At 40.6% G+C, this 24,545-nt stretch overlaps 1 protein-coding gene across 12 annotated transcripts in view; it reads right to left on the bottom strand.

The window, feature by feature from the left end:
• rims1a (regulating synaptic membrane exocytosis 1a) overlaps nt 1-24,283 on the bottom strand; it is a 255,428-nt gene extending 231,145 nt beyond the window's left edge. For 11 of the 12 annotated variants that reach the window (XM_072916356.1, XM_072916363.1, XM_072916368.1 and 8 more), the window contains exons 1-2: nt 23,662-24,283; nt 7,973-8,047 (exon numbers count right to left, since the gene is read on the bottom strand). In XM_072916356.1, the coding sequence (XP_072772457.1) occupies nt 7,973-8,047; nt 23,662-23,813 (227 nt within the window). In that variant the 5' untranslated portion in view covers nt 23,814-24,283. The remainder of the gene's footprint in view (nt 1-7,972; nt 8,048-23,661) is intronic. The other variant, XM_072916370.1, reaches the window with a different exon arrangement.
• Nucleotides 24,284-24,545: the final 262 nt, after the last annotated feature.

Genomic DNA, 24,545 nt, shown 5'->3' with positions numbered 1-24,545 from the left:
AATATTAACTATATGTATTAAACATACTTGTATTATCATTAAACACCTTTAATTTATTAACAATATTAACTATATGTATTAAACATTCTTGTATTATCATTAAACACCTTTAATTTATTAACAATATTAACTATGTGTTAAATATGATTGCATTATCATTAAACACCTTTAATTTATTAAAAATATTAACTATATGTGTTAAACATGCTTGCATTATCATTAAACACCTTTAACTTATTAACAAAAACATATATTTCATAAATAAGTAAATATAAATTATATATATGAATGAGGTAGATCCCCACGACTTGATCAATTGAAAAGTAGCTCGCCTGCAGAAAAAGTGTGAGCACCCCTGATGTAAGATATAGGAGGCAGGCGGGTCAATGGTAATTTAAGACATTTGGTAGGATTTGACCGTTTTTACATTCCAATTTAAAGGCCATTTATAAGTCATAAAAGTGTGATAATTAACAACTAGAAACATGTTAAGCATAGTAAACAATTATTTTAAGTCTTCTTGTCATAAGAATATTTCCAAAAGCGAGTGTCCATGTTTTAGAAGGACTACTGTTAATACAGTAACTTTGAGGGTGATAATTAATGTTAGCGTGACCTCTGAAACATGGACTTTATTTGTGAGAACGTGCATTGCCATCTTTTTTATCACATATAAAATAATCAAATGTTGAAAATCTGATAAAACTGCTGCTAACCACAATAATCTGTGTTTTTTTACTACTCAAAGCTAAGCCTAGGCCGCTAATTCATTTTTCAGGATAATATATGTGACACAAAAGACGCGACCAGCGAGGTTCTGTCTGTGTGCATACTGTGTGTATAAACAAGCAGTCCCGCGTCCGCCCACTGAGACAAAGTGGGTGGCTGCCAAGAGGGTTCACTCCGTTCATTTAAGTCTGCTATTGAATAAACCCGCTCACATGCTTCAGAACGATGCACAGGGAATCCTCTAACACCATGTTTGAAACTGAGAAACGAAGAAAACAAGTAGACATGGACATGGCAATTTATCGATTGCCAGCAAAGTTAGTTTGACTAATTGATTTATTGACTATCCAAAACAAAAGTTAAAGTTATTTACTGCAATAGTAAGTTCACATTGTACCTTGAAGTTCAGAAACAGACTCTTAGAGTACTCTTACAGTAGAGTATGTTTATTGTGTAAGCCTCAGCTAAAATAGAACATTACATGAAAAGTGTTAAGCTGTTACAGTCTGTCAGTTCACGTTTGTAGAAGAAAAAACCCGCAGGGAAGAGCAACTAATGCAGGAATTCTCAAACTGTGGTATGTGTGCCACCAGTGGTACGCGGGCTCCATCTTGTGGTACACCAAAGAATCACTTGATTAAACTACAGTGTTTTGTTTTCCTATATTCAAACAGTGTTACTGTTCAAACTGTGTGCAATGCCAAAATTAAATGGTAAATGGGTTATACAAACCCGTTTCCATATGAGTCGAGAAATTGTGTTAGATGTAAATTTTACGGAATACAATGATTTGCAAATCCTTTTCAACCCATATTCAACTGAATGCACTACAAAGACAAGATATTTGATGTTCAAACACATAAACTATTTTTTTTTTTTTGCAAATAATAATTAACTTAGAATTTCATGGCTGCAACACGTGCCAAAGTAGTTGGGAAAGGGCATGTTCACCACTGTGTTACATCACCTTTTCTTTTAACAACACTCAATAAACGATTGGGAACTGAGGAAACTAATTGTTGAAGCTTTGAAAGTGGAATTCTTTCCCATTCTTGTTTTATGTAGAGCTTCAGTCGTTCAACAGTCCGGGGTCTCCGCTGTCGTATTTTACGCTTCATAATGCGCCACACATTTTCGATGGGAGACAGGTCTGGACTGCAGACGGGCCAGGAAAGTACCCGCACTCTTTTTTTACGAAGCCACGCTGTTGTAACACGTGCTGAATGTGGCTTGGCATTGTCTTGCTGAAATAAGCAGGGGCGTCTATGAAAAAGACGGCGCTAAGATGGCAGCATATGTTGTTCCAAAACCTGTATGTACCTTTCAGCATTAATGGTGCCTTCACAGATGTGTAAGTTACCCATGCCATGGGCACTAATGCACCCCCATACCATCACAGATGCTGGCTTTTGAACTTTGCGCCGATAACAGTCTGGATGGTTCGCTTCCCCTTTGGTCCGGATGACACGATGTCGAATATTTCCAAAAACAATTTGAAATGTGGACTCGTCAGACCACAGAACACTTTTCCATTTTGCATCAGTCCATCTTAGATGATCTCGGGCCCAGAGAAGCCGGCGGCGTTTCTGGATGTTGTTGATAAATGGCTTTCGCTTTGCATAGTAGAGCTTTAACTTGCACTTACGGATGTAGCGACCAACTGTATTTAGTGACAGTGGCTTTCTGAAGTGTTCCTGAGCCTATGTGGTGATAACCTTTAGAGATTGATGTCGGTTTTTGATAAAGTGCCGTCTGAGGGATCGAAGGTCACTGTCATTCAATGTTGGTTTCCGGCCAATCCGCTTACGTGGAGTGATTTCTCCAGATTCTCTGAACCTTTTGATGATATTATGGACCGTAGATGTTGAAATCCCTAAATGTCTTGCAATTGCACTTTGAGAAGCGTTGTTCTGAAACTGTTTGACTATTTGCTCACGCAGTTGTGGACAAAGGGGTGTACCTCGCCCCATCCTTTCTTGTGAAAGACTGAGCATTTTTTGGGAAGCTGTTTTTATACCCAATCATGGCACCCACCTGTTCCCAATTAGCCTGCACACCTGTGGGATGTTCCAAATAAGTGTTTGATGAGCATTCCTCAACTTTATCAGTATTTATTGCCACCTTTCCCAACTTCTTTGTCACGTGTTGCTGGCATCAAATTCTAAAGTTAATGATTATTTGCAAAAAAAAAAAAGTTTATCAGTTTGAACATCAAATATGTTGTCTTTGTAGCATATTCAACTGAATATGGGTTGAAAATGATTTGCAAATGATTGTATTCCGTTTATATTTACATCTAACACAATTTCCCAACTCATGTGGAAACGGGGTTTGTACTTGTATAGTGCTTTTTTACCTTCAAGGTACTCAAAGCGCTTTGACACTATTTCCAAATTCACCCATTCACACACTGCTGGCAAGAGCTGCCATGCAAGGCCCTTTCCTTTCTGCCTCGATAAGTGAGGGGGATTATAATCGGAGGAAGGTTACATTTGAAATAAAAATTTTAACATTTAATAAATGTTTCTCCTGGTCCATAATTTCTATAGGTCACAACAAAATATCAATAATTATCAATGTTAACCAGTATAAAAAAACGTATATCGTGGTACAGTTTTCAGCCATATTACGCAGCCCTAAATTACAAACGTACTTGTTTTTTCTCACTATTTGCAAATGCAGCATGACTAATTATGCAAATGAAATTGTTACCACCCCCCTCTGTAACCAACCACTGCCACAAATATATTGCAGTCCTGTGAGAAACACTGATAGATCATGTAGCAGATCTTTCAGTACTACTATATACGATGGGGCAATCACCGCAATCAAAGCAATCCCAATCCGAATTACATGCAGCTTTGCAACTTTGTCCAATCCTTGCCTATTTTGACCAATCGTCATCATTTTGACATTCAGATTTGTAGCTAAGCAGCAATAAAAATATTTACAGGAGGAAGTGGATTCACTTCACCTCATTCGTCGTGGTCTTCCTGATACGTCATATGTGAAGTACGGGGGGAGGGTGCAGAGATCCTCCCAGGAATGAAGGGAAATTACTCCCTCCACTACCCCAGCAGGCACAAGACATTGATACAACGTTGATAATGCATACATGTCCTTTAAAACTGATTTTGAAACAACGTTGCAAAATAGTTGTATTTGTAAATTGAGACAACGTTGGTATCTAACGTTGGATCCACGTTGTTGGTTGGGAAATGACCAAAATTCAATGGTCAAATCAACGTCAGAACCCAACATTGATTAAATGTTGTCAAAAAGCATGTTGTTCCAACGTTAGGTTTGAGTCATTCAACGTCAGGACCTAATTCAGCAAGTTCTCAAAGTTGTTTTGATGTCAATACCTGCTAGGACTGTATCTTTTATCATATTTTCAGGTCTTTATTTACACCAATGTACGTAATATGGGTATTGGTATTGACAAAATCCTAACGATATACAACATGCGTTAACTGTCTAACTCACTGTTTAACCCAGTGTTTAACCCAGTGCTTCTGAATTATTTTCTGTTACGCCCCACTAAGAAAAATAAAATAATATGTCCTATATTAACAACAAAGAAAACAACATACAGGTCTTTCCTTGTCTCCCATTGTAGTCACAGTGAAGCCAAGCGCTACATATGCTTTGTCATTTTCTGTTGCAAAAAAGCATGTTCTCTGAGGTCACACACGCCCACCTGACATTGCACCGCCCCTCCCCCCAGCCCTCTGGGTGGGCCGCTTAACTAATTGAGAAAAACTGCTCTATCCGATCAAATGTCTCCCTGCAAAAACCCTACAACGCCGATTGTCCTGACTTTTTTGTTTGATAGACATGTCGACAACATGATTATCTTCATCGTCCCTCATTTCCCAAAAAGGAATTACAGCTGTATAACATGTTGCCCCGCAGTCATATGTATAAAAGTGGCATCAAATGGGAAATGTAAGTCTGTGTGATATAGTAAATGACAGTGTAATGATAAATCGAATAACAGGTACTGTTTTCTTCTTTTGCTTCCATCTGACTGAAGCCCCAAACTAATGCCTGCCTTTCCAACTGACTCACTTAGATGGAAATACACCCTGGTGGTAAAAATGAAGGTACAACTCCCAACATTAATGTTTGTTAAATAAAATATTAAGGCTCTTAAAAACAGATCCCTTACTTAATGTGACCAGACATTACAATGTCACAGTTAGAAAGAACACTTAAAACATTATTGACAAATGTGTAAATTCACAAGCTATATGTCATGCAATGTTTTAGAAAAAAATATGCTTCAACTTTTGACCAAGTTTTTTTTTTTTTTTAAGTCAGACAAATCCCAGAGGGACTGATATAGACCTTTACAAGATGCTCGTTGCCAGCCTTTTTAAAAAGCTTAATCACCAAAAAAACTATTTTAATGTATAAATCATGCAATTTATTTTGACCGCACACATTCCTTTACCCTAACCGCGGATGATTACCTGAAAGGGTAAAAGTTGCTATACAATCAGTGGTCAGGTCAATGCATACACCAGTTCAAAGGTGGGTGAGAAGACTCTGACTGGTGGGCTCGTTGGTAAATTTCACTTCAAAATACACCTTTATTAGACTTTAGATAAAACATGAAAAGGAACCATGAAAACATGACAAAAATGTTTGCGTTTAACATTCTAAGAATATAATTGCCTTTGTGACAAAATATCGGGAGATGTACTATGATTGATCACGATTACCATATTTTCCAGACTATAGAGCGCAGCCACTAAATTTTAGAAAATTAACTTTTTCCGATATATTAGCCTAGGCCAGGGGTTGGCAACCCGCGGCTCCGGAGCCGCATGCGGCTCTTTGATCACTCTGATGCGGCTCAGCTGCATACTTGCCGACCCCCCCCGATTTTCCCGGGAGACTTCCGGATTTCGGGGAGACTTCCGGATTTCAGTGCCTCTCGCAGGAATCTCCCAGGGTTAATATTCTCCGATTTTCACCCTTATAATAATATTAAGGGTGTGCCATTATGATACTGCATTTAGCACCCTCTTCAATATGTACAAACAGCGTGCCAGCCCAGCCTATTGTTATATGCATCTTCTGCTTGCACACGTAAGTGACAGCAAGGCATACTTGGTCAACAGTCACACAGGTTACACTGACGGTGGCCATATAAAACAACTTTAACACTCTTACTAATGATGTGCCACACTTTGAACCAAAACCAAACAAGAATGACAAACACATTTCGGGAGAACATCTGCACCTTAACACAACATAAACACAACAGAACAAATACCCAGAATCCCATGCAGCCCTGACTCTTCCGGGCTACATTATACACCCCTGCTACCACCAAACCCCGCCCCCACCCCAACCCTGCTCCCTCACACATCAAACCCCCCCCCCCTGTGCGTCGGTTGAGGTGGGCGGGGTTTGGTAGCGGGGGTGTATAATGTAGCCCGGAAGAGTTAGGGCTGCATGGGATTCTGGGTATTTGTTCTGTTGTGTTTATGTTGTCTTACGGTGCAGATGTTCTCCCGAAATGTGTTTGTCATTCTTGTTTGGTGTGGGTTCACAGTGTGGAATATTATTAGTAAGAGTGTTAAAGTTTTTTATACCGCCACCATCAGTGTAACCTGTGTGGTTGTTGACCAAGTATGCCTTGCTGTCACTTACGTGAGCAAGCAGAATCCCCATACATCGTGCGGCTGGACCGGCACGCTGGTTGTAGTGGGCGCTAAATACTGTACCGGCACGTTCGAGAGAACAGTTGCCCTGAAATTCGTAGTCTGCCAGAAAAATCGGAAGGGTTGACAAATATGATGCAGTCAAGCGCCATTCACATAACACTCGCGGGCCGCACTAATATTCAATTTTCATATTAAGGTGTGGGCCGCGTGTCTGAGACCCTTGGTTTATACATAGGACAAAGAAAAAAAAAACTTTGTATGCAGTGATATTTCATTGTAAATTACAAAAGATTTTTGTGGCTCCCATTGTTGTCTTTAATTTGTGAAACTGGTCAAAATGGCTCTTTGACTGGTAAAGGTTGCCGACCCCTGGCCTAGACTATAAGCCGGAGATATATACATTGCGAAATGAGTTATTTACACAAAAATATATTGTAATTGTACCTTACCTTAATTATTTCCAAACGGTGCCTGTAACACGGCAGCAAAACGCCTGATCAAACAAAACAGACCCAATCAGCTAAACAGACTCAATAACTTTACGAAGTGATGGCTTGGTGAATTTACTTAGGAATTTGTGAAACTGAAACAATACAAATAAAAAATCCAATGTAAGGTAATAATACCAACACAGACACTCGTCAACATGTGAGCATATTAGCTAATGCTAACGACGCTCGCTTGATTACATTAAGATAGCATGTACAAATATGCATGAAAACACTCCTACAGACATCACACATGACACGGTTTGGTAAGTGTAAAGGATTTAAGTTGTATTGTAAAACTTACAAACGTTGCTTGGAGTGATAAATGAAGCATCCATACGAGTAGAAATGCACAAACGGCTAGCAGGTGGAACAACACTTGTACTTCCGGTTCAAAGCTCTAAACAGAAGGGCACTGCAACAGCTGCAGTGAGCAAACTCGTCCAAAAGATGGCACCACGGTGCAAACAATAACACACCTTGTCAGTGTCTTTGCGTATTTTTTGAAAACTATTTGCATTATGGCCGTCAGCGAAGAAAAATCCATAAATTTGACGCACCTTTTTAAATCTGCAGTGTTCAAAGCATAGGAAAAAAGTAGCGGCATGTAGACGGGAATTTACGGTAATCAAAAGTGTGAAAAATTTGATAAAAAAAAAAAAAAGAAAATTCTATCAGACTTTTCCAATGTTTGGAGTGACCATTGTTTGACTCCTTTAACTAAATTTGATGGTAATATTATGTATTTGAACCTAAAACTACATATATTATGTCACAAAATGATAATCATGCAAACACATTTGAATAAAATAGTTCTGTACATCTAAAGAGTCAAATGTTGATTATATAGCCATGCAATTCATACAGCAGCAGTTATTGTCCTGGTGACTCATCCAAGGTGTAAAAATGGATCTGACAACAAAACATAAACATTAAGAAAAAGAACAGACGGACAGCTCCTGACCGCTAGGTAGTTAGCATGACTAACAGATAAGAGGACCCAATCGTGACTCACTATTTCAATAAGAATTCCAGAGTCTCAACTCCTGAGAAATGCAGGGAACTGTTAGCACTCACCGGACATCATTTTGCTGCTGAGGTTTTTTCTGCCCAACCAAGTTTACTGTTCTCGCTTGGATAGGCTTCTCTTCTCTGAAATACACAAAATAAAAACAGTTTGTCAGTTTATGTTTTGACTTTTAACAACTTGTTGCAAAAAAACTATGGTAGTTGGCAATACAGATATCTGTTTTATTTAATGTTTTTCATTGTTGATATCCAACTCAGACCAATATTAGCTTGAACAATGAGAACATTAAAACAATATAGGAATATGTTTTACAAACATATCTTTTTTCTGCAAATGAACTCTTTGAACTGACGAATTGGAATGTACTGTACTGTGTATCCTGCTGACAACTGACATCCTCTCCAGGGGACATTTGCTTTTGATCCTTTTCTCTTGTCAGAGTTACAAATTTTGGAAAAAATATCCTTGCTATGCAAAACGCAAATGTTCACGGTACTCGAACTACCCTGACCTTTAACAGGCTATGGTGTACCCAGGCCAGCCGGGAGACATAGTCTTCCTAATGTGTCCTGGGTCTTCCCCGTGGCCTCCTACCGGTCGGACGTGCCTTAAACACCTCCCTAGAGAGGAGAAGCAGTGGCTTTACTTTGAGCTCCCCCCGGATGACAGAGCTTCTCCCCCTATCTCTAAGGGAGAGCCCCGCCACCCGGTGGAGGAAAGTCATTTCGACCGCTTGTACCCGAGATCTTGTCCTTTCGGTCATAACCCAAAACTCGTGACCATAGGTGAGAATGGTAACGTAGATTGACCGGTAAATTGAGAGCTTGGTCTTCCAGCTCAGCTCCTTCTTCACCACAACATATATATATATATATATATATATATATATATATATATATATATATATATATATATATATATATATATATATATATATATATATATATATATATATATATATATATATATATATATATATAAATATATATATATATATATATATATATATATATATATACACACACACACACACACACACACTGTAAATTCCAGACTACTTTCCGCTACTTTTTTTTCTACACTTTGAACCCTGCAGCTATTTTTCATCCTGCAGCCATGAAAAAATTTTGAGTAAAAAAAAATAATTAAGAAACAAATACGCTGAGGAAGGTGTTTTCTTGTTTGTGCTGTGGCACCATCTTTTGGATGAGTTTGCTCACTGCAGGTGCTGCGGTGTCCTTCCACTGGGGCGTTTTTTTAATTATTCAACCGGAGTACGATTTAGTCTTCTTGCCGTCGATAGCGTTTCTACTAGTATGGATTCTTCATCAATTAACCATAAGATACGTAGTGTCAACACCACGGACCATCTTTGTGCTGTGCCATTCGTTAATATTGTAACATCCCAAGGTATGGAGGCTCAGACAGATTCCCAGTTTGTCTTTCTTTATTTCACAAAATGCAACGTTCTCGTACAACGGGCTCAATCTCCGTGTCCCGCTCTCTTAAATGACACCATTCGAACGACCTTTCAACTCCAAAACACAAGTCACTTCCCATGCTCGTCCTGACTCCCTTAAGTCCCGCCCCCCCAGTCAAGCCATTGGCTCGAACACGTAGACGACACTGACTTGACTTGACTCGTGCAAAATAAATATATTTGACATGTATATATACATATACATTTAGATATATATATATATATATATATATATATATATATATATATATATATATATATATATATATATATATATATATATATATATATATATATATATATATATATATATATATTAAGGCTGAAACGACGCGTCGACATAGTCGACGTCATCGGTTACGTAAATACGTCGACGCCGTTTTTGTGCGTCGGCGCGTCGCATATTTACGTCACACTACTGTCATGGCGGAGCGCAAAGCAGACGATGCGAGCGAGGGGAAAAAAGCACGCCAAAAGTCGTCAAAAGTGTCGGAGTATTTCAATAAACGGCCTAATAATGTTGTTGTATGCACACTGTGTCGAGCGGAAATGGCCTATCATAGCAGCACAACGGCTATGAACGAACATTTGAAAAGAAAACCCCCAACAGCGTTCTTGCCATCACCATCAACAAGTCAATCGTCCGCGTGCGTATACGTTGTCATTATTACACAAAAACATGAATGTGTCATTTGTATCTGCGTTGTAAATTCATAAACTAAAGCACCATTTGCTCTGAGAGGCGCGTTTGGCGTGCCTGTTCAGTGTTTACAAAGACGCGCTCCTCTTTAACGCTGTGGAGAGGCGGCGGCGGCGAGCGAGCGGCGAGGCGGGGCGCGCCGGGAGCGACGCCGCAAGAGACAGGGGACGACGAGCGAGCGAGGAAGAGGAGCTGAAAAGCGAGGAAAGAAAGAGAAAAGAGTTGGAAGAGAAAAGACTTTGTGTAAAATTAAAAGATTGTAAACCTGGCAAAGCCGTCTGGCGTTCAGTCTGTCGGTCCTGAAAGAACCCCACGGCACAAGACGTGTCACAAACGCTAACGTTAATTAGTTGTGCAAATACCTTTTACAACATTAACAGTTACATATACTATGTACAAACCAACAATTAACTTTCACTTTAATCATACTATCATTGTTGTGTTATTAAGCAAAATAAGCAATACTTTTACTTTTGTTGAAATGTTTACACTGTACACTTTTTTGTATTGGATGTTTAGCTTTATTTTTGCACATTTTAGCAAATAAGCAATACTTTTACTTTTGTTGAAATGTTTACACTTGTTACAGAATATTTCCGTTTTGCACTTTTTTGTATTGGATGTTTATCTTTATTTTTGCACATTTTAAAGCAAAATAAGCAATACTTTTACTTTTTAAATGCTTATACTATTCCAGAATATTAAGATTTGCACTTGATGTTTACTTTTATATTTGCACATTAAAAAGCAAATAAGCTACTTTTAATTTTGTTAAATGTTAAAAGTTTTAAATGTTTACATTGTTACAGAATATTTTGTCATGTTGTTGTCAATGTTGACTGAGTGGCCATACTTTTTTTTTTGTAAATAAAAGCCATGCCTTTTGAAAAAACTGGCCTACTTTTTTTTTTTTTCCTCTTCATTTTAAATAAAAAAAATAATCGGTAAAAGGAAAAATAATCTATAGATTAATCGAAAAAATAATCTATAGATTAACCGATTAATCGAAAAAATAATCTATAGATTAATCGATAGAAAAATAATCGTTAGCTGCAGCCCTAATATATATATATATATATATATATATATATATATATATATATATATATATATATATATATATGTATATGTATATGTATATGTATATATTATAGATGTCCGATAATGGCTTTTTTGCCGATATCCGATATTCCGATATATTGAGGTGGGGGGTAGGGGGTAGCGGGTGGTGTATATTGTAGCGTCCCGGGACAGTTAGTGCTGCAAGGGGTTCTGGGTATTTGTTCTGTTGTGTTTATGTTGTGTTACGGTGCGGATGTGTTTGTCATTCTTGTTTGGTGTGGGTTCACAGTGTGGCGCATATTTGTAACAGTGTTAAAGTTGTTTATACGCCCACCCTCAGTGTGACCTGTATGGCTATTGACCAACTATGCCTTGCATCCACTTGTGTGTGTGAAAAACCGGAGATATTATGTGACTGGGCCGTCACACAAAGGCAGTGCCTTTAAGGTTTATTGGCGCTCTGTACATCTCCCTACGTCCGTGCACACAGCGGCGTTTTAAAAAGTCATAAATTTTACTTTTTGAAACCGATTCCGATCATTTTGAAACCGATACCGATAATTTCCGATATTACATTTCAAAGCATTTATCGGCCGATAATATCGGCAGTCCGATATTATCGAACATCTCTAATATATATGTATATATATATATATATGTATGTGTGGGAAAAAAATCACAAGACTATTTCATCTCTACAGGCCTGTTTCATGTATATATATATATATATATATATATATATATATATATATATATATATATATATATATATATATATATATATATATATATATATATATATATATATATATATATACAGTGCTATTGATTTCAATTTCACCACTATTTCATATTTATTTTTTATTTTCAAACTGTCAGTTCTCTTGTTTTCTCTACAAGCTATTAATAATTTTGACAAAACCTTTTCCTTCTTTCCATTGCACATTCTTCAGAAAATTGTGACACACAAACACAGTAATCGAGATGTGTTTTGATGCCACACAAACGCGGTGCTATGGAGTAACATCAAACAGTGACTAGAAACCTGTCAGCGGATGCTACCTTGCTTCTGGGCTTCTTTATGGATTATTATATAACTTAAATGTTTCACTTTTTTGAGTGGATTAATATTGGCCTATGGATTACTGGATCACTAGACACTGGACTTTAAGGGCCCAGTAAGGAGGAAATATTGTTGAGGAAATATTGTTGTTTTATAAACTTTTGTGTGGTGTTGGTTTTTATTTGTGATTATTTCAAGCTAATTATTACATCTTAGAGCTTGGCGATATGGTAAAAAAAAAAGTTATATATATATATATATATATATATATATATATATATATATATATATATATATATATACATATATATATATGTATATATATATATATATATATATATCACCATTTTTTTTTTACATTCTTTTTAACCGGCCAGTCTTATAGCATCTGTACTAAAAAACAAATAAAGTTTGTATTAGTTGAATGTTTTATTACCAATCTAAATGAATAAAAAATTAAATTTAAATGAGAAAAACACAATAACATTTTACCAATACATTTGAGTTGACATGCTTCCTAATAAAATAAAGCACGTACAAGTCATTTGGGAAATGTTTGGCTCATTTTGGAGTTAGTTTGGTATGTTGAGGTAGAGTTGGCCACTGGCTGGCCCAGCTCCATGGAGGTGTTTGTCAAGTGTAAGGTAAACATGATCTTCCATTTTCATCTCAATGACAGCATTTCAGTCAAATTACGCCAATTCTTTCCACATTAAGATACTGTTTTTAGCGAACATTATTCCGTCCGCGATTCCATTAACGCATAAATTTATGATTCTGTACTATGTAACCTGAAGTGGGGCGTTAAAAGTTTGACTTTGATTGGCTGTTCAGTCGTGTATTTTTTTGTTTTTTTGGGGTTTTTTTTGTCCTGTCCAGCTTCTCAGGCAAATCATATAGTTGATGTAGATGCCCATGTCGGCTGTTCAGATTTACTTTACAAAAGAGAAGTGTAGGATACTTCTCTTGTTGCCTTATTTGTATTTGACTTTATTAAATGTATTTATATTATCATTTAGTGCAGCCGGGCCGGAGCAGGAGGGGATAGAAAGAGAAGAAAAAGAAGACAGAGGGGGAAATTGTGGGGACAAGAGGGGGATTAGACAGAGAGACAATAACAACAACAGCAAACAACAACAACAACAACAATAGAGCAACATCAGCAAATACGACATGTACAAATATGATGGTAGTCGTGTTTTTTTTTAATGCTTTGCAGCAGCGCCTGAATGAATTTGACAGCGCGCGTGTCATAAATACGACGGTCAGCTGGATAGAAAAGTACCGATATATATACACATATATATACATACTGTATATATATATATATATATATATATATATATATATATATATATATATATATATATATATATATATATATATATATATATATACAGTATACTGTGTATATATATATATATATATATATATATATATGTATGTATATATATATATATATATATATATATATATATATATATATATATATATATATACACAGTATACTGTATATATATATATATATATATATATATATATATATATATATATATATATATATATATATATAACCCCAAAGGGAATAAGCGGTAGAAAATGGATGGATATATATATATATATATATATATATACATATATACATATATATATATACGTTAGGTCAGGAAAAAACACAGAGGCTATTTAATCCCTACAAGCCTGTTTCGCAGGTTTCCCTGCTCTTCATTGGATTTTATTATTATTTATTTACTTATTTATTCTATTTATTCTTATTTATTTATTCATTTAAATAAAATCCCCTGAAGAGCAGGGAAACCTGCGAAACAGGCTTGTAGGGATGAAACTGTGACGACCGGGGCGCATGGTGATGCGGGGTTTCGTTCTCCCAGGATGCAACGGACTTCGGACACAGCGTGAAGGTAAAATAAATGATTTATTTACCGGACTAAATTATACTGGAACAAAGAAAAAGGGTGCTCATAGCACATAAGGCAAAAACTAAAAGAGCTAGCATGGGAGCTAGAAGGTAAAAAAACAAAGGAATTTAGCATGGAAGCTAACAGGTACAGAGCCGGAACAAAAGTCGTCAACTGTTGCACGAAAACAAACTACGAAGCCAGAACGACTGACAGGGAGGACAGACTTAAATAATAATGTCAGTGATGACAAACAGGTGCGTGTCGGGAACAAACGCGGCAGGTGAAAATAATAAGCAGCCATGGCAACAAACTCAGGTGTACAAAACAGGTACTCAAGGAGTCCAAAACTAACCAAAAACACAAGTATCTTGAAAACGTAAATAACAAATATGATCCGGGCAGCGGATCACAACAGTACCCCCCCTTAAGGGACAGATTCCAGATGTCCCCTTGAAAAACTAAACCCCCCCCCAACTATAACAAAGTTCAAGAGTCCAGGGAGGGTGGAGGGAGGATTTGGCGGAGGGTCGCCAGGTCACATGTCCCCGAATCCACCGGGGACGAGTCAGGTGGCGGCGGCGAATGGAACGCCGCTGCCGGAGGCGAGGCGGGCGACCACGGAAAGGCCACATTTGTGGCTGCCGAGAAGGTGGGCGTGAGTGGCGCCAGAAGTTCAGCAGCCGGAGAGTTCTGCGACTACGTCTCGGGTGTCGCTGCTGTTTGCGCCACTGGCGTCCATACTCTAACCTCCGAGAGCGCCGCTTGCGCCGCCAGAACACCAGAGGTCGCTGAGACGACGAGGAGAGAGCAGACCTCGCCGTGGAAGCAGGAGGAAGCGTCGTCGTCGCCGTGGAAGCAGGAGGAAGCGTCGTCGTCGCCGTGGAAACAGGAGGCGTCGTCGTCGCCGTGGAAACAGGAGGCGTCGTCGTCGTGGAAACAGGAGGCGTCGTCGTCGCCGTGGGAACAGGAGGCGTCGTCGTCGCCGTGGAAACAGGAGGCGTCGTCGTCGCCGTGGAAACAGGAGGCGTCGTCGTCGCCGTGGAAACAGGAGGCGTCGTCGTCGCCGTGGAAACAGGAGGCGTCGTCATCGCCGTGGAAACAGGAGGCGTCGTCGTCGCCGTGGAAGCAGGAGGCGTCGTCGTCGCCGTGGAAGCAGGAGGCGTCGTCGTCGCCGTGGAAGCAGGAGGCGTCGTCGTCGCCGTGGAAGCAGGAGGCGTCGTCGTCGCCGTGGAAACAGGAAGCGTCGTCGTCGCCGTGGAAACAGGAAGCGTCGTCATCGCCGTGGAAACAGGAAGCGTCGTCATCGCCGTGGAAACAGGAAGCGTCGTCGCCGTGGAAACAGAAGGCGTCGTCGCCGTGGAAACAGAAGGCGTCGTCGCTGTCGGCGTGGGCGGAGCCAGAGGCGGAGCAGGCAACGGAGTATCTGCGGGTGGTGGATGTCTCAGCTGGACTGCTGGGTTGGCCGTAGGGGGAATCATCACCTGCAGCGCGGAGAGTATACTGCCCAGCTGTCTCTCCAAAACATCAAGGCGGGCGTCTTGGCGTTCCGCCATGGCATTGACGCAAGCCCCAAGAACGCCAAACTGTTCCTCCTGTTGTCCAAGTTGTTTGGCCTGTTGGTGCAATGCCCTTTTTACTTGGTCGGTCTCTGCGGGGTCTCGTGTGCTTTGCAGCGATGGAGCAGGAGGTGGAGAGGATGGTGTTTGCAGAACCACCAGGGTTGATGGTGGCGTCAGAGTGGCAGGCGTCCGGGCTGTCGTTGTCGTGGAACCAGGTGCTGGTGCGGAAACCAGACTTTGAGTCGGTGCTGGTGTGGGAACCAGACTTGGAGCAGGTGCTGGGCGTGACTTTGGCGGAGGTGGCCTGGCCGGGGGTTGCGGCTTAGCATGCCGAATGTCTGGTGGCGGAGGCCGGCATGGAGTTTTGGGCTTGGCTGGGCGCAGCTGTGCCTGCCCACTAGCAAGGCACCCAGTACTAGCCCCCCCCTCAAGAAGCGGATCCCAGACGCGTCTTGTACAGTCTGGAACAGTCTTTAGGGGTGGGAGGGAGGAGGTGAGGAGGGGGGTAGGTTCCTCCCCTTTTGATTGTTCAAAATGTCTATACTGCTCTTCAATAGCTGACTGTAGGGACGACCAAGAGGGAGAAAACAGAGGAGTGGGCGGAGCTTGAGCCATAGGGGGTGGGGCTTGAAAACCAGAATGTGACTGGTACTGACTAGACTTATAATTAACAAAAATGTCCTGATAGTATTTAATTGTTGAATTAAAGTCATTTGGAGGCGGCTGACAGAAAGAATTGACTGAATTGAAAAAAATGTCTTCGTCTATGACGTCATCACCAGTGGACGGGATGACGTCATCCGCGCGGGTCTCCAGCTGACTGACAGCCCACTCAGTGAAATGTTTGGCAAAGTGAGTGATGGGATTACCAAACATCGGCGGGGGGGAATCCTGAGCTGCTTGGCTGTGTTCCGGAGGGAAGAATTGCGGGGGTGGCGCGTCTCTGTCGCGAGCTGAAGCCGTCTTGTGCGACTTCCGCCTTCGCTGACGCGTGCGAGCAGGCTGAGAGCGGACCTCCCCGGGCCAGATGGAGTCGATCGGGACCAGAACACCTCCAGGTCCCCATATCATCTCCTCATCTGGATTGCAGCGGAGCGTCTCTGCCTCCATCGCTCGGAGGACCATCCACGCACCTTCTTCATCCACCTCCGTCAGGGCCGATGCGAAAGAACTTTGTGCTGGCTTCGTACTGTGACGACCGGGGCGCATGGTGATGCGGTGTTTCGTTCTCCCAGGATGCAACGGACTTCGGACACAGCGTGAAGGTAAAATAAATGATTTATTTACCGGACTAAATTATACTGGAACAAAGAAAAAGGGTGCTCATAGCACATAAGGCAAAAACTAAAAGAGCTAGCATGGGAGCTAGAAGGTAAAAAACAAAGGAATTTAGCATGGAAGCTAACAGGTACAGAGCCGGAACAAAAGTCGTCAACTGTTGCACGAAAACAAACTACGAAGCCAGAACGAATGACAGGGAGGACAGACTTAAATAATAATGTCAGTGATGACAAACAGGTGCGTGTCGGGAACAAACGCGGCAGGTGAAAATAATAAGCAGCCATGGCAACAAACTCAGGTGTACAAAACAGGTACTCAAGGAGTCCAAAACTAACCAAAAACACAAGTATCTTGAAAACGTAAATAAAAAATATGATCCGGGCAGCGGATCACAACAGAAACCACAGAAACCTTGACTACATATATACATATATACAGTATATATGTATATATATATATATATATATATATATATATACATATATATATATATATATATATATATATATATATATATATATATAGACATGCACCTGGGGATAGGTTGATTGGCAACACTAAATTGGCCCTAGTGTGTGAATGTGAGTGTGAATGTTGTCTGTCTATCTGTGTTGGCCCTGCGATGAGGTGGCGACTTGTCCAGGGTGTACCCCGCCTTCCGCCCGATTGTAGCTGAGATAGGCTCCAGCGCCCCCCGCGACCCCGAAGGGAATAAGCGGTAGAAAATGGATGGATGGATATATATATATATATATATATATATATATATATATATAAATATATATATATATATATATATATATATATATATATATATATATATATATATATATATATATATATATATATATATTCTCTTCACGCTATTATTATTGATATGGTCACGTGGTTTGAATTATTTTCCATCCATCCACTCCTTTTCTACCGCTTGTCCCTTTCGGGGTCGCGGGGGGGCTGGAGCCTATCTCAGCTGCACTCGGGCGGAAGGATTATTTTACTTGACTTCAATTATGATTTCCCATGTACTATTCAAATACTGTACATATTCTAAAACAGTATACGCCTGCTGGTAAAATTGTCCCGGTCAGTTAGTGGAGGCCTAATTTGTACTTTAATGTAACTTAACCATTAAGTGTTTTACTTTTTCAATATGCAGTCATAGCATGCAGCTCCTGCATGTTATGGCAGAATAAAATTACATACACACAAATTCCAGATAGCTTCTACAATAAACACTGGATGTATGGTTTGTTGCATGTGTCCCTTTGTAGGGAGGAAAAAAAGTGTGTGAATCGACTGACAAGTCACTGTAAAATGAAGATAAAGTGCTTTAACAATAATAATAATCTCCGTGAGCTACTATTACTTCAGTGGGTAAATTTTAGATGTAATTCCAGTGCAATGTAACAAATACAGTTAAAAACTGTTTTGCAATAAATAAATGCAATACATGCAACACACATTTAATGTTACTCTCGTTATGCTTTCTCCTAGGGTTCTACTGTATATGTATCTAAGGGGAATATTACAGCGTGTATAGACCTAATATTTGATCATTATACAATATTGTTTCAATAATTGAAAATGTTGTCCAACTTATGAAACACTAGACTATAAAGTGTCTGTTACACACTGCACAGTAGATACTGTGCAGTGTTTAATAAAAAACACGTTGTATCTGCTATATCTCTGCTATATCTGCTGCACACTGTAAACTCACCAGGCTTAGTCACTTTATGGCAAAAAAAAAGTACATATATATACTCTAAATATATGTATATATATATACATATATATATATATATATATATATATATATGATATATATATATATATATATATATATATATATATATATATATATATATATATATATATATATATATACAGTATATACATATATACATATCAACATCTCTCCAAGGCTTCAAAACACCTGATCATACTGGAGCTTACAGTGCCCTTAGAAGAGCGAACTAAGAAGCCAACGAAAGGAAACGTGCCAAGTACCAGGAACTGTTGGAGGAGTGCAGGGGCAGGGGTTGGAGAACTTATTTGAACTCATAGAAGTTGGTTGTAGCTCAGCAACGTCAGCATATGTGGATGAAAAAAGAAGTACTGGTATTTTTCAAAGGCAGTAGTAACTTTTTTAATTAATTTGTACCACAGTACATTATTAGTAGCAGGGTACCGTACAACCCTAGTCCCACCACTGCACAACAAACCCGAAATCAATGGAGTTAACTGCTGAGATATTTTTTTTATCATTCATTCTGCTTCGGTTGATGAATAAAGAAATAACTACACGGAGAAGAAGCCGCCATAGACGACTGGTGTCTCTCGTGAATTTTTCGAAGGTATGTAGCGTTAATGTTTTCACATTCGCAAGCTTTTCGTCAGCTTGTGTGGCTAGTTGGCTAATGTTACAAATTATGCAAACTTATGCAAAAAGTGGGTACATTTCTCTGGCCCTCCCTGGGTGAGTCAGCACCTGAAATCCCTCGCTCTGAAGGGGCTAGATTCATACTCCCTACCCCTCATTATGCCCACTACACCTATATGAAAAGTGTCATTGAGAAACTACTACACTCACAGGAACGCACAAATTTAGGATAAGGCTAAAAAGTAGGGCGAGGGGGTGTATTGGGACTGGCCCGTAATTTGATCCTTTATAAGACAGAACACAATCTAATCAAGGTGTTTCCTTGCCTTTTAAAAAGCTAGTCTAATCCCAATTCATGCAATAATTTGTTATTGTTTTTAGAGCACGTAAACAACATGTGTGTGTATGAGGGGTAAATGATAAATGATAAATGGGTTGTACTTGTATAGCGCTTTTCTACCTTCAAGGAACTCAAAGCGCTTTGACACTACTTCCACATTTACACACACATTCACACACTGATGGAGGGAGCTGCCATGCAAGGCGCTAACCAGCACCCATCAGGAGCAAGGGTGAAGTGTCTTGCTCAGGACACAACGGACATGACGAGGTTGGTACTAGGTGGAGATTGAACCAGGGACCTTCGGGTCGCGCACGGCCACTCTTCCACTGCGCCACGCCGTCCGGTAGGTTTAGGATGGACTGCTATGCAACTATATTTCATTCTGATGATGACGTGTATCATGTCATTTATTAGATAAGGTTATAGCTGTAAGTTGTTTTGATTTAGTTATTGAAAACAAGTGTAACTAAGCCTGAGATCAATTAAAGCAATTATTTGTTGAATATTTATATGACCCCCGGGCCACTTTGTGCAGGAAAAGCTTGGTCCTGAGGTCAAGAAGGTAAAGGACTCATGACAGAGACAACTTAAATGTGAACTTCCAACATAGATGTCAATCCTTGGAGGAAACAGGAGTACAGGCAGAATATCTACACAATCACAAGTTAAATGTAAACATTACATAGAAAGTCCTGAGTTTAGATTAGAACCCAGAACCATTGTGCTGTATGTTTGCACTCTCTGGCTGTTTTTCCATATTTGGTTCGGATTCAATGAACTGTGGTGCGGGTTTGGTTTCTTTGAGCTTCCATGGACCAAAAGCACAGAGCAGAGTTCAAATGACAGCAAAAAGCATAGCAAAATCACAGAAATATAACAGTAAATAAAGCGCACACGCGTCAGAAGCAGCAGTTCTCTGTGGCTTGTGTCTCTCTCTGTGTGGGTGAGTGTTGCATGCAACGGCACTTATAAAAATACATTTCAGACTTTTTTGTGACATCTCAGCAGGTACAAAATATAGTACAACACAAAATAACTAACATATTATACCAACAGAGAGCATTTTTATTTGAAAAATGTGTTGCGTGATATTTCACCAACGCTGTTCAAACAGGTTGTGATTTTATGTTTTCAAAGAGCATCCTTTGTACTGATAACAGAACTGAGTGCTAAGCAAAATAGACCATTTCCTAAACTTTGTTCTAGGCCAGAGTACTGAACTACAAATAGAACACAGCCTTAAAACTTCTTACCTAATGTGGGTATATTGTAAGTATACATTATATTTAGTACAGTGGTACCTTAACTTAAGAATGCCCCAACTGTTTTAAGGTAAGAGCTGTCTATTGGCTGATTGCTATGCTTTAAGTTGCAAGATAAAGTGTAAGTTAAAAGCATGCTAACAGTAGAATTTGAGTAATTGTAGTATATTTTAGTAATAGTAGTGGTTAGTAGTTCAATAGCCAGTAAGCCACAAACGTTTAAGAATAATTTGTCATCCAGTGAGACACAATCAGAATGAAGCAAATGCCATCGGAGTACATGACAACACTGATGAGAGGTAACGGTGTTGAAGGCAGTACTTAAGACAAGTTAGGACATGTACGTGCTGACAGTCACCTGTATTTGCAGCCTCTACAGTATGACAGACTGAATCCTCGGCTTCAAAATGATGCATAGCCACTTAGAGCCGGAGATATATACTGTAATATCGGACATTTCCTTCTTTAGATGCAATGAATCGATCTTCCATCCCAGTGCAGGGCTATTAGTCCATGCAGTGCTTAAAATAGAACAGAAACGTAGAGCTGAAGGAACGTGCAGCTTTTGGTGGGTCATCTATCTATCTGTACAGTATGTATCTCCTTGATTCTAGTAGAGCTTTGAGCAGATTTATTCTACGAAAAAAGGCTCTACCTTGATGCATCCTGTGGTCGTGGTGAAAGTGGATGGATTCCGTTTCACTTCTACACTAATTGCAATAACAGAGAGTTTGCCGTAACGAAATAGGGAGGATCAGTCACTCCTGGTTTAAAAATGATGTTAAACAGGCACCTTCTCTACACTCGGTTTTAGGCCTACTGGTTTTATAACAGCCTGTGTAATGTCTGTTTGCAAGAGCTCTGCCCTACATATCGTGCATAAGGCTGGGAAAAGGCTCAACCGCACCCCAGAGCTGGAAACAGCAGCTGTTGAGATGGATGCTGCACAGATAAAAGCCAACAGGGAGGGTTTCACTTTTACTATGTGTGCCATGCCAGGCTTCAGTGAGCTTTTCTGCTATTGCACTGCCCACCTCCCACTGCATCTGTCAATGAAATGCTTCAAGATAAAAGCAAACACAGTCCACCAGACTGAAGCATAAGCATGACTCATAGCGACGATGCTAATGAGACAAGTGCAGATGAGAAATTAGTTTCTGTTTCTTCAGAGAGAGGAGGAAGTGGGGTGTGCTGTAGAAACACGGCTCGGCTTCTTCCTCAAGTTACCAACAAAGTGCTCAAGTGATTGACTTATTTTTGTCCTTTTTAACGCTGCCACCTATCTGGACTGCTGGACTATGTGTGTGGCAGTGTGTGTGTGAGTGGGGGGGAGCTAGAGGATACACACACATAAACACATGCATGGCTACAGGCAGCAGTGATCCTGATGCTGAGGCACTACAGTATAGACAAAATGGGAAGCAGCTGAGTTCGTGCCTTCCTCACACACACACACACATACACACACACACACACACACACACACACACACACACACACACACACACACACACACATGCTTGTATTTCTGACCTTCTTGAGACCTCTGAAAAAAATGACCACCTTTTCTAGATATATAAAGTTTTGCATGTATAACATAATAATATATACAAACTATGGAAATATAAAAAAGTAAGCTTTTAGTAAAAAAAATGTTTTTTGTTTGTAATTGTTTTTTAATCTTCAATATTTACTTCAAGTTATTACAGTATGTCTCTATATACATATTTATTTTTTTAATTAACTGCGTGAGTTCCCTCCGGGTACTCCGGCCTCCTCCCACCTCCAAAAACATGCACCTGGGGATAGGTTGATTGGCAACACTAAATTGGCCCTAGTGTGTGAATGTGAGTGTGAATGTTGTCTGTCTATCTGTGTTGGCCCTGTGATGAAGTGGCGACTTGTCCAGGGTGTACCCCGCCTTCCACCCTAATGCAGCTGAGATAGGCTCCAGCACAAACCCCCCCGCGACCCCTTCCGGGACAAGCGGTAGAACATGGACGGATGGATGGAATTTTGGCCAAAGGGGGTACATATCAGTTTCTTACACACACTTGTTCAATCAATCAATCAATTCCTTTATTGTCATTGTCATAATAACACTTAAGTCATACATGAACAACAAGATTTTGTTTGAGCTTTGTCCAGCGGCATAGAAACTGCATTGATGTGCAGGTTGACAATAGTTTACATTGTAGCATTGTCAGGAAGATCGCGATAAGTGGGACGTGGGGGTGGGAACAGTCAAATGTCTGATGGGTGTTACGTTGATGTTGCAGCAATGCAATGTCCAGAGCACTTGTTATTACATATGTTGGCCAGAGGGGGAGCACTTCAAATTTTTACACACACTTGTTATTTCATATGTTGACCATAGGGGAGCACTTTCAAAAACCGACACAGAGTCAATTTGAAAAATCCCTTCTTTTTTGGGAACACCCTAATTTTGATCGATTTCACCATCAGGCTTGCAAATGAGACATTCTCTATTAGATGCAGTGGGGTTTTTTCCGTATTGGCACCATAATTTCGGTCCTAACTTGTTCACCGGTCCTCATATGGGAGGTACTTTTCCTTGTTGATGTCTCAAGAAGGGTAGAAATACAAGAACACACTCACACATACACACACACACACACACACGCACACACACACACACACGCAATCTTTCTATGGCTTACTTTAGCATGGCCTCCTCCTTCGCCTCTTCCTCCCGTTGCCGAGCCAGCACAGCCATGATGATCTTCCTCTCCTCGTCCGTCAAGTGGCTCAGGTCCGGCTCCGGGATGGCCTGGGCGACGGGTGGACCCCGAGGGCCTACCGAGGAGAACATCTCGCCTCCTCCCTCCTCCTTCCCCTCGATTGGGAATCACGGATAGCAAAGCCCACGGATCACGACATGGCCCACGGATGAAGCGGCGGTTGGAGCGACTGATGCGGAGTTCCCATGGCGGCAGCGGCGGTAGTGTAGTCGCTGTTAGGGACGGCGGTAGTGTGCCGTTAGCAGCCTCGCTTCTTCCCGAATGCTGCACCGGTGTCTTCCACCCCCCCACCCCCTCCCGCCTGCCCGCCTCTCCCCTCCACCACCTCGGTTTCACGGGGAGCCCATTTCTCCGGCGGTCGGTGTGGACGACGGCACACGCGGGGGATACGATCCGGGTTCAGAGAGGTGGGGGAGGGGGGGAGGGGGGGTGGTCTTGGATGGCCGCTTGCCTGTCTGCGTCGCTCCCAGGCAAGGCGGACGCTGGGTGCTGATGCTGCTGTCAGGGAGACGGGGGCCGTCAATGGGACCGCAGCTCCCTCAAGCGCGTTCACTTCTCTTGCAGCAGGAACGCGCCGCCCTAATTTAAGAATGGGGGCTCCGCCACTCGCGGGGAGGGTGGGGGGAGAGAAAAAAAAAAGCGCGCTCACGGCAGCCTGCGCCGCACGCATCAAAATAAAGGGTTTCCTCAGGGGCGAGATATCAGGTCTTCCCGCCCCCATCTGACTGTTATGTTTCTGTCCATTTACTAGAACTCTTTTTTTATTCTGAGGACATATTGTGAAAATTCCTTGCTTTAAGTTC

The sequence above is a fragment of the Nerophis lumbriciformis genome, linkage group LG02, assembly GCF_033978685.3.
Source record: "Nerophis lumbriciformis linkage group LG02, RoL_Nlum_v2.1, whole genome shotgun sequence".
In the NCBI taxonomy this organism is placed as follows: Eukaryota; Metazoa; Chordata; class Actinopteri; order Syngnathiformes; family Syngnathidae; genus Nerophis; species Nerophis lumbriciformis.
Note: the sequence above shows the minus strand (reverse complement) of the source record. Positions and strands in the feature narration are given on the sequence as shown.